At 33.6% G+C, this 12426-nt stretch overlaps 1 protein-coding gene across 1 annotated transcript in view; it reads right to left on the bottom strand.

The window, feature by feature from the left end:
• The window catches only part of LOC103596673 (dystrophin-like), a gene marked incomplete at its 5' end in the record, with an annotated part of 285255 nt that overhangs the window by 215562 nt on the left and 57267 nt on the right, over positions 1 to 12426 (bottom strand). The window contains one exon of the mRNA XM_008580348.1: positions 715 to 802. Coding sequence (XP_008578570.1) covers positions 715 to 802 — 88 coding nt within the window. The remainder of the gene's footprint in view (positions 1 to 714; positions 803 to 12426) is intronic.

The raw sequence follows: 12426 nt of genomic DNA, 5'->3' as shown, positions 1-12426 counted from the left end.
GTAGTTTAGCAATGACAATTTGAAAGAAGTTTGTTTATATTTTATGTCAATAATAATTTTGTACAAGTAGCTTTTGGGGCACTAAGTATTAGCAAAGATTAATTTTAATTCATTCTCTAAAAAGAAAAAGAATATTTTTCTGGCTTTCATCTCACTCAAGAAAATAAAAAAGTTACTTAAAAATATTAAATGTTACTCCAAAGAGACATTTTTTTTTAAATGAGAGAAAAAGATAAAAAGTATCAGAAAATGCCAAATATATTATTAGGAAACAGGTATGATTATGAAACTTTCCCCATAATTTTAGTCTGTTAGGAAAAATATATTGCAAAAATTATTTAAAATCAGATTATACTCACTTTTGCATATGTCATATGATTGCTTATATTACCAATTATTTCTGCAAACCTTGTTTTCTTAAATTATTTGAACAAATGCAAGCAGTATTTTCATTAAAATTTACTTCTCTGCAACAGATTGACAAAATATTTTATCATGTCCCATTTTCTTCCAATAGACTCAGATTTGAATCTCCCCCTAATAATTTGCTTAGCATTAAGAAAGAATGATAAAAAAAAAAAAAACATACAAACTCCCTTTAATTTAAATTCGCATTCAAGAAGTGCTTGTCTGATACAATTCAGCTGATAAATATGAACCTATGTGTTTATCAAATCCCTAAGAAGATTATCTAAATCAACTCCGTGTAATTACCATTCACCATCTGTTCCACCAGGGCCTGAGCTGATCTGCTGGCATCTTGCAGTTTTCTGAACTTCTCGGCTTTTTCTCGCTCTATGGCCTGCAGCATGATAGCAAAGGTGAGTATTTCAATACAAGTATTGTGAAGCTACACAGTAATTATAACTTCTACTTGCCCTTTCAAGCCTTAAGATATTTCACTCTGTCAGCTTATCATTTGAATCTAAAGACATTTTTCTCAACTCTTTTGGCATCAAAAGTATCAAAATGGCAATGAAAGCAAAAACCATTTTCATCTTGAATTGCTACTATTTTTAACAATAAGATTTCTACTTATAACTTTCTTTGACATAATAGTTTCTGATGCATTGCAGTGCAAGACTGCAAAATAACAAAAACAGAAGCAAAAAAAAAAAAAAGCGAATCATAGCAAGCAATGAAAGATAAAATGCCAGATAATTAAAATAAAATTTATCTTTTAATGATATACCACTGAAATTACTGCTAATAACATAAGTATATAATCACTATTAAAAATAAAATTGAGAATCCAGTAAGTATGTAAAATGGAAAAAAGTACACTAGCATAAATAATTTAACAGGAAAAAAAACATATATAATTAAATAAAAAACTGTGAGCTAATTTTTCTTCCTAAAATAGTCAAAGTACTTTTATGTCCAAGGAAAAATAGATTTAGTTTCAAACAGCTTTCTAAATTTTTTGCTCATTTCTACTAATCAGAATTAACTTTTGAACAACAAATAAATCATGTTTTAAATTAACAAAAGCTGTGTATTCTATACTATTGAGTTTAGCAAATAACATTTCTACAGAGACATAAATTTTAAACCACAATGCAGTAGATTTGCCTATAACAATATAGACTATATGTCCTAAAACATGACTATCCACAAAAAAAGCTATAATGCAAATAATATATAGCAAGAGCAATAATTATGTGACTAAATAATAGCTTTATAAAGAAGATTTTACTTGAGTTTAGATTCAGGAGGTTATTCTATATTAGACTATTTTTCAAAACTATATTATACCTACAGGGATTTAAACATATATTCCAAAGTCTAATATTGAGTACAGGTGAGAAGGCATATAATAGACACATGCACACTCTGCATTTTTAATTAGCATAAGTTTGTGCTGTCCAGTACAGTAGCCAATAGCCACATGTGGGTATTGAGCACTTGAAAGGTGGCCAGTTTGACTAAGAGAATAAATTTTTAATTTAATTTAATCTAATTGTATTTAATTAAACTAATTTAAATTTAAAACGCCACATGTGTCCAGTGTTAACTGTATTGTACACTGCAGATCTAGTGTCTTCCCTTTGAAAGCAAATAGATAAAGATAGATAAATTGATAGATACGTATATAAAGATATAAATATAGATATAAATAATATGGTGACATCAAAAATACTTTTAGAGAAATAAGCAAATATCTAAACTATTTCCCAAGCATATCAAGTTATGGAAATACTTAAAAAATAACCCATATATTTTTAAGTATTCGAAGACTCTCTAAAGAAATAGCTACAATTCAATAAAGATTTTAAAAAAATATTTAAAAGAGTTTTATAAGTGGAAATCCTGACAATATCTGACTTCATGATTTGCTACAAAACCACAGTAAAGAAGACGGTATAATACTGGCAAAAGGATAGACAGATAGATGAATGGAACAGAATAGAGAGCTCAGGAATAGACCCATAAAAATATAGGCAATTGCTCTCTGACAAAGGAACAAAGGCAAAACAGTATAGTCTTTTCAACACATGGTGCTGGTACATCCACATGCAAAATAATGAATCTAGACAGAGACCTTAGATCCTCCACAAAAATTAACTCAAAATAGATCACAGACTCAAATGTAAAATGCAAAACTATGTAACTCCAAGAAGAAAACATAGGAAAAAATCCTGATGACCCTGAGTTTGGGGATGACTTTTTAGGTACAATACAAAAAAACAATACATTAAAGAAAGAATTGATAACCTGGACTTCATTAAAATTAAAAATTTCTGCTCTGTGAAACACACTGTCAAAAGAATACAAAGAAATGCCACAGACCGGAAGAAAATATTTTCCAAAGACATATCTGATAAAATACTGCTATCCAAAATACACCAAGAACTTTTAAAACTCAACAAGAAAACAAATGACCCAATTTAAAAATGGGCAAGAGATCCTTAACAGACTCTTCACTAAAGAAGACATATAGATAGCAAATAAGCAGATGAAAAGATATCCCACATTAAATATCATCAGGGAATTATAAATTATAACAAAGATATACCACTGCACAACTATTAGAATGGCCAAAATCCACAATACTGACAATACCAAATGCTGGTGAGGATGTGGAGCAACAGGAACTATCATTTGTTACTTATGCAAAATGGCACAGCCACTGTGGAAGACAGTTTGGAGGTTTCTTACAAAACCAAACATGCTCTTACCATACAATTCAGCAATCACACTTTTTGGTATATACCCAAAGGAGCTGAAAACTTATACTCACACAAAAACCTGCACAGGGATACTTACAGAAGCTTTTTCATAACTGCCACAGCATGGAAACAATCAAGATGTCTTTTAGTAGGTTAATGGATAAATAAACTATGATACTTTCAGACAGTGGACTATTATTCATCACTAAAAAAATTGTGCTATCAAGTCATGAAAAGATATGTAGAAAACTTAAGTGCATATGACTAAGTGAATGGAGCCCCTCTGAAAAAGCTACATACCGAAGGATCCTAATGATATGACATTCTGAGAAAGGCAAAACTATGGAGACAGTAAAATAATCAGTGGGTTCTTGAGGTTGAGGGGGAAGAACGGATGAAAAGGCAGAGCACAGAGGGTTTTTACAGCAGTAAAATTACTCCAATTACTTGTATGATACCACAATGTTGGACACATGCCATCATAAATTCATCCAAACCCACAGAATGCACAACACCATGAGTGAACCCTAATGTGAACTAAGGAATCTGGGTGATAATGATATGTCAATGTGTGTTCATCTACTGTAACAAATGCACTTCTTTAGTGGGGGATGTTATTAATGTGGGAAGCTATGCATGTGTGGGGGAAGTGGGTATATGGGAACTCTCTGTACCTTCTGTCCAGTTTTGCTGTGTAACTAAAATTACTTTAAAAAATAAAGTCTGCTAAAATCTCAAAAAAGTTTTATGAATTAGGGTTAATGGATTTAATATCAAGAATAAAAAATGCTTATAGATCTGACCGTCAATATAATAAATTCTAATCAGTAACATCTGTAATAAATAAAATACTAATTAAAATTTAAAATAAATGAATAGTGAAATAAAACACTATGAAGTGATAGTCTTGCTTTGTTTTATTTTTTTACATAGTACCTATAGCTTAGCTAAACATTATGCATTATGCTGTGAAGGGCAGAAAATGAAAACTCAGTTTCATCTTATTGGTAAAGAAACTCTGAAGGTGACATTTCAACTGATCTTGGATTCCACTCGAAAATTTCAAAGCACACAGATTGTGGTGTTTTGTGATTATAAGCTCCCAGGATCCCATTCCAATTAGCAGGTGAAACTTCTGGGTTGTTCTGAAAATCATGTTCATAAAGATAGTATTAAATTGTTCCCACAAACATGTAGAAAACCATAGAAGGCTCTAACTTGCTGCTTGAATTGAAAAATCCATGAAAATAAAGTAGCCACATAATCTGGTTAAAGATAAGGTCCCTGAAGAATCTCCAAAATTCACATTTTCTCAACTCCTCAACTTCCATGTTCTAAATTCTCTGTCCTAAGCTGCTTATGTTTTCCAACGCTTAAATCTGTTCTGCATTAAAAGGTAAATGTCTGGATAGCTGTAGAGGTTCCGAGAGGGAGGCATGCCCAAAGAGAGCATGGAATCTCTGCACCCCTTCTCCCATATCTTGTCCTATGCATCTCTTCATCTGTATCCCTTGTAATAACCTTAATAATAAAAGTGGTAAATGTGAGGAGAGTGGACTGGAAAAAATGTTATTTGCTCAAGATTATACAGCTAGCATATGCTCAAAACTCAAAATCAGATGTACTAACTTTTCCAGAGATTAAATAAACCAGTAGTTGTTTTACAACTACACCATAACTGGATGATTAGTATGGAATCAGTATCAAAAAATAAAGATGCCCAATTACATCTACTGGACTTATCTTTTGCAGAGCCATTGGCTTATGCAAATAATAAACTAAAGCAAACCTACCAGAGGGTGGGGCAAGATGGCAGACTATAGGTATCCAATACAACATCCTCCCACAGAAAGGGACCAGAATAAGGAAAGGACAGGTAAGTAGAGGTGAGAACATCAGTAGAAGAGCATGGGAGGGCAGTGGGAACCTGGTGAGGACCCTGTGGAGCACAAAAATCAAGCAGGGTTGTATAAAGGAGAAAGAGGCACATAGCTTCAGCTGCTGCCACATCTCCCAAACCAGGAACAGCCAGCGGGATTTCTCCCTTTCAATGGAATGAATCTAGTGGACTGTGAACATTTCTCAGCAGTAATCCTCCTTCCACTCCTGCCCAAGGCCACCCACACCACCGCTACAGATACCAACCAACAGGCAATATATAACAAATCTACAGAAGGGAGTCTCTATCCTCAAAAGCCATCCCATAGTAACAGAAGAAGCAATCACCAGATGACTAGGCATCAATGTAGAAGCCTAGAAATAAAAAAGTAAAAAGAAAATATGAAAATATGACACAACCAAAAGAATAAAATACTTCTCAAATATCAGACCCATACAACAGGAAACCCTTGATATGGGGAATTCTAAAAGGAAATCCCAAGTAAAAATCTTAAAGAAACTCAGTTAGATACAAGAAGACTCAGTCAGACAACAGAATGAAATGAGAAAAACAATCCAGGACAGGAAGGGAAAAATTTACAAAGGGAAAAACACCATATAAAAGAATGTAGCAGAACACCTGCAACTGAAAGACCCATTCAATGAAATGACAACTACAATTGAGAGTGTAAGCAATAGGCTACAGCAGGCAGAAGAAAGAATTTCCAATCTTGAAGGTAGCCTGTTCTAAATAACCTGAGCAGACAAAAAATGAAAAAAAGGAAAAAAAAGAATTTTAAAAAGTGAAGAAAATCTAAGAGAGCTAGCAGACCACCATAAGTGCACAAACATCCGAATCACAGGTGTTCTGGAAGGGGAGGAGAAAGGTAAAGGCATTGAAAACATGTTCAATGAAATAATAGTGGAAACTTCGCAGGTATTGTTAGAGATATGGAGTTACAAATCCAAGCGGCTCAAAGATCCCCAAATAGATTCAATCCAAAAAGGTCCTCTCTGAGACACATTATAGTCAAACTGTCAAAAGTCAAAGAAAGAGAGAATCCAAAAAACAGCAAGAGAACAGCATCAAGTCAGCTATAATGGAGTCCCTATCAGACTAACAGCAGACTTCCCAGCAGAAACCATACAGGGCAGAAGAGAATGGGATGATATATTCAATGTACTGAAAGAAAACAAAATGCCAGCCAAGAACAATATACCCGGCAAAGGTATCCTTCAGAAATGAGGGGGAAATAGTGTATTTCCACACAGACAAAAGCTGTGGGAGCTCACCTCCACACAATCCACTGTAAAGGAAATCCTTAAGGGAATCCTAAACCTGGAGCCCCCCAAATGACAATCACCACCATGAATATGCAAGATATGAACAAACACCACTGGTACAGCAGATATGCAAATGAGAAAGAGAAAGAAACTATACCATACCACCTCAAAAAACCAATGGAGACAAAAGACAAACAATAAAAACAAAAAGAAAAGAACAAAAGCTATTTAAACCAACTATGGAAAAGCAATTAAATGTCAGTAATAAGACAATACCTTGTGATAACAACCCTAAATGAAAATGGATTAAATACCCCCCTCAAAAGACACAGACTGAATGATTGGATTAAAAAGCTGGACCCTGCTATATGCTGTCTCCTAGAGACTTACCTCACCTGTAAAGACACAGACTAAAATTGAAGGGATGGAAGAAAGATATACCACACAAATGGAAACCAAAATTGAGCAGTAACAGCTATCCTTCAATATAAGGATGAAATAGACATTAAACCAATAACCAAAAAAAGACAAAGAAAGCCACTAAATAATGATAAAGGGATGTATTCAGCAAGAAGAGAAAACTATCATAAATATATATGTACACCAGAGCACCCCAATATATAAAGCAAACGCTACTGGTCCTAGAGAAAGAGACCTCAATACAATAACAGTTTGGGATCTGAAAACCCATCTCTGAACATTGGATAGATCATCCAGGCAATAAATCAACAGAGAAACACAGGATTTAAACTGCACTTTAGACCAATTGGACTTGGCAGATATCTACAGAACATTTCACCCAACAACCACAGAACATACATTTTTCTCATCAGCACATAGAACATTCCTCAGGATAGACCACATGTTAGGTCACAAATCAAGTCACAACATATTTTTAAAAAATTGAAACCATTTTTCAGACCATACCAGATTAAAACTAGAAGTCAGTAACAAGCAAAACTGGAAACTACACAAACATGAGGAAATTAAACAACATGACTATCAATGACCTATAGGTCGAAGAAGAATTTAAACAGGAAATCAAAAAATTTCTTGAAACTAAACAAAATAAACAGACATCATTCCAAAACCTGTGGGATACACCAAGAGCAGTACCAAAGGGAAGTTTATCACAATAAAAAGATTACATCAAAAGAATAGAAATATTTCAAAAAAAATAACCTAATGCTACAACTCAAAGAACTAGAAAAACAAGAACAATACAATCCCATACTTAGTTAATGGAAAGAAATAAATAAGATCAGAAAAGAACTCAATGAAATAGAGACCACAAAAAATGATACAAAAGATCAATGAAACAAAAAGGTTTTTTTGAGCACAAAATAGACAAACCATTATCTAGGCTAACAAAAAAAAAGAAGAGAGAAGATCCACCTAAGAAAAATCAGAAATGAAAGGGAAGACATTGAAACCGATACTACACAAATACAAAGAATCCTTATAGACTATTATTAACAACAATATACCAACAAATTTGAGAACCTGGAGAAAATGCATAAATTTCTGGACACATATCACTACCAAGATTGAACCAAGAAGAAATAGATAACCTGAGCCGACCAATAACATGAAATGAGATTGAAGTAATCAGCAGTCTCCCAACAAAGAAAAGAGCAGGAGCAGATGGCTTGACTGCTGAATTCTACCAAAACTTTAAAGAGGAATTAACAACACTTCTTTTGAAACTATTCCAAAAAAGTTGAAACGGAGGCCATTCTCCCAAATTTATTCTATGAGGCCAGCATCACCCTGATACAAAAACCAGACAGATATGAAAAAAAAAAGAAAGAAAAAGAAAACTGCAGGCCAGTATATATGATGACCATAGATGGAAAAATCCTCAACAAAATATTAGCAAATAGAATAGAAGAACACATCAAAAAAAAATTATACACCATGATCAAGTGGGATTCATTCCAAGGATGCAAGGATGCTGCAACATACATGGTCAATAAATGTGATACACCACATCAACAAAATCAAGGACAAAAACCATTTGAGTACCTAAATAGATGCATTAAAAAAAGCATTTAACAAAATTCAACATCCCTTCATGATAAAGAATCTGAGCAAATAAAGTATAGAAAGAAAATATATTAACACCATAGAAGCCATTCATGATATACCCACTGTCAATACTGTCTTGAGTGGAAGTACTAGCCAGAGCAATCAGGGAAGCAAAAGAAAAGACAAAGTCAAAACTGTACCTGTTTGCAGAGGACAGGATCTTATATATAGAAAAACCTAAAGACTTTAGAAAAAGACTCTTAGAGCTGATTAATTATTTCACTAAACTTTCAGGATACAAAATCAACACGCAAAAACCAGTAGCAATTTTATACTCCAATAATGAACTAGGAGAAAAAGAAATGAAGAAAGCGAGTCCATTTACAATAGTCACCAAAAATAAATAAATAAATAAATGCCTAGAAATAAATTTATCCAAGGATGTGAAAGATCTTTACAACGGGAAATACAAATCTCTGCTGAAAAAAGTTAAAGACGACACAAAAAGATGGAAAGACATTCCATGCTCTTATGTTGGAAGAATCAACATTGTGAAAATATTCACACTACCCAAAGTGATCTACATATTCAATGTAATCCCTACCAAATTACTAATGACATTCTTCACAGAAACAGAATAAAAGAACCCTAACATTCATTTGGAACAGAAAAAGAACCTGAATAGCCAAAGCAATCCTGAGGAAAACAAAACAAACAAACAAACAAAAAACTAAGCCAGAGGCATTACACTACCTGACCTCATATTATACTACAAAGCTATAGTAACCAAAACAGCATGTTACTGGCATAAAAATAGATGCTTGGACCAATGGAATAGAATAGAGAGCCTAGAAATCAACCCACACACTCACAGCCAACTGATCCTTGACAAAGTAACCAAGAACATACATGTGGGAAAAGACGTCCTGTTTAATAAATGATGCTGGGAAAACTGGACATCCACATGTAGAAGCATGAAAGTAGACCCGTATCTCTCACCATATACCAAAATCAACTCAAAATGATTAAAAACTTAAATATAAGACCTGAAACTATAAATCTCCTAAAAGAAAACATAGGTTAAACACTTCAGTAAGTAGGACTAGGAAAAGACTTTACGAATGAGACCTCAAATGCACAGGCAACAAAAGGAAAGATAAACACATGAGATTATATCAAACTAAAAAACTTCTTCACAGCAAAAGAAAAAATTAACACAGTGAAAAGACAGCCTACAGAATGGGATAAAATATTCCCAAACCATGCCTGGAACAAGGGATTAATATCCAGAATATACAAGAACTCAAACAATTGTAAAAAAACAAGTAACACAATTAAAAAATGGACAAGGATATTAGACATCCTAACTGGGGTGAGATGGTATCTCAGTGTGGTTTTGATTTGCATTCCCCGAATGCTGAGTGATGTTGAGCATTTTTTCATGTGTCTGTTGGCCATTTATATATCTTCCTCTGAGAAATACCTATTTAGCTTTTTTGCCCAATTTTTAATTGGGTTAACTTAAAGTTCTTTCAGTTTCTTGTATATTCTGTGAAGGATAAATGCTGGCGAGGTTGTGTAGAAAAAGGAATTCTCATACATTGTTGGTGGGACTGCAAAATGGTGCCGCCTCTATGGAAAATGGTATGGAGGTTCCTCCAACAATTGCAGATAGATCTACCATATGACCCAGCTATCCCACTGCTGGGAATATACCCAGAGGAATGGAAATCATCAAGTCGAAGGTATACCAGTCCTCCAATGCTCACTGCAGCACTATTTACAATAGCTAAGAGTTGGAACCAGCCCAAATGTCCATCATCAGATGAGTGGATACGAACAAGGTGGTATACCTACACAATGGAATACTACTCTGCTATAAAAAAGAATGAAATACTGCCATTTGCAACGACATGGATGGACCTAGAGAAAATTATATTAAGTGAAATAAGTCAGGCACAGAAAAAGAAATACCACATGTTCTCACTTATTTGTGGGAGCTAAAAGTAAATAAATATATACAGAAATAAACTGGGGGGGAGGGAAAAAGACACAACAGTTACAATTCCTTGAAGTTGATATGACAAGTGAACAGATATGAGGTTGTTGGGAGGGAGAGGGGGAGTGGGAGGAGGGAGGTAGGTTTCGGTAATGGGCCACAATAATCAACCACATTGTATATTGACAAAACAAAATAAAGTTAAAAAAATCAAAATATATTAAAAAAATAAATAAAAACTGGACAAGGGAGGTGAATATGTGTTTCTCAAAGGAAGATATACAAATTGCCAACAGACAGATGAAAAAATGCTCAACATCAGGGAAATGCAAATCAAAACCACATTGAGTTATCATCTCATCCCAGTTAGACTAGCCATTATCAAAAAGAAAGAATATCAAATGCTGGCAAAGACAAGGAGAAAGGGGAACCCTCCTACACTATTGGCATGACTATAAATTGGTGCCACCATTATAGAGTATAGAGGCTCCTCAAACAACTAAAATAGAACTGCCATACAATCCAGCATTTTCCTTGCTGGGTATATTCCCCCAAAATGGAAATCATCAGATTGAAGGGATACCTGCACTCCCATGTTTATCACAGCTCTATTTACAATAGCCAAGAGTTGGACTCAATATAAATTCCCATTGATGGACGACTGGATAAGGAAAATATGGTATATATACACAAGGAATACTACTCTGTCATAAAAAAGAATGAAATTCTGCCACTTGCAACAACATAGATGAACTTAGAGGAAATTATGTTAAGTTAAATAGGCCAGGCACAAAAAGAGAAATGCCACATGTCCTCACTCATAAGTGGGAGCTAAGAAAAATAAATAAATTAAAAAGAAAGAAAGAAACAACATTCACAATAATACATTGAACTGTTGAAAGTAGCAAACAGAATTGAGGCTACCAGAGGTGGGAATGGGGAAGAAGCAGGTTAGCGAGAAATTAGTAATGGGCCATAAAAATTATTACAATTTGTAATGTTAATATACTAATTATCCTGATTTGAGCATCACATATTGCACATAGGTACTGATATTCAATGCTGTACCCCACAAATACATACAATCAATTATGTTTCAATAAATATAAAGCAAAAAACAAAAAAGGTATATATTATTTGTAAAGCACCCTCAGCACTTTAGAAGAGACAAAATAAGCATAGTCTAGGTAAATAAATATATAATATTCACAGCTAGCAAGATAGACAGGAGGATTTCTGGTGTCACAAATTTGAAGTACATCAGAAAAAAAATATATGTAGGGAAAATAAAAGGAAAAAAGAAAAAAAAAATACTTGTGCCACAAGACAACAATGAAAATAACAATGACAACAAACTGAACAAACTGAGTTATCCTCTCCTGTCAGATATTTTCTATTTTATCTATAATGAGTTTTTCTTGTTTTTTGTTTTTTTACACGAAATTATATAAAGAGTGTAATCAGAACAATATTTGGTCTTCATAAACAATGAAAATAAATTATCAATGCCCTTCTAAATGTCACGACCATAATCTTTTTATTCTAAGCATAATAGAATGAATACTCAATGAGTATTACTAACAGAGTACAAAAGTTATATTTGAATATCTTAGGGGTAATATTTGTGCTTAAATTTTTGCTTTATTAACCACATCATTCCAGTTATTCTAACATAAATAATAACAAAATTTACCACCACCAGCAGCAGAAAATAACAATATATGGAGTAGGTCCTATTACTCTCCCGTTTTGATAGAAGTTAAGTGAGGCACTAAGAGGTTTGTGGAAAACTTGAAAACCGTGGCATAACCACATTAAAAACAATGTTCCTTACACTATCTACAAATTACATTTATTTACATTATTTCACATGTATGTCATAATAATTGTGAAATAGAAGAAACCAGAATTATTTTATTCCATTTTGTACAAGAGAAAACTAAGCATCAATAATAGTAAATCAGAGCTGACAGGTTAGGTCAGTTGGTTAGAGCACGGTGTTGATAACACCAAGATCCAGGGTTCGATCCCTGTATTGGTCAGCCGCCAAAAAAAAAAAAAAAAAAA

This window comes from Galeopterus variegatus, unplaced genomic scaffold (genome assembly GCF_000696425.1).
Source record: "Galeopterus variegatus unplaced genomic scaffold, G_variegatus-3.0.2 Scaffold2070, whole genome shotgun sequence".
Classification (NCBI taxonomy): domain Eukaryota; kingdom Metazoa; phylum Chordata; class Mammalia; order Dermoptera; family Cynocephalidae; genus Galeopterus; species Galeopterus variegatus.
This window is presented reverse-complemented; position numbering and strand designations above follow the sequence as displayed.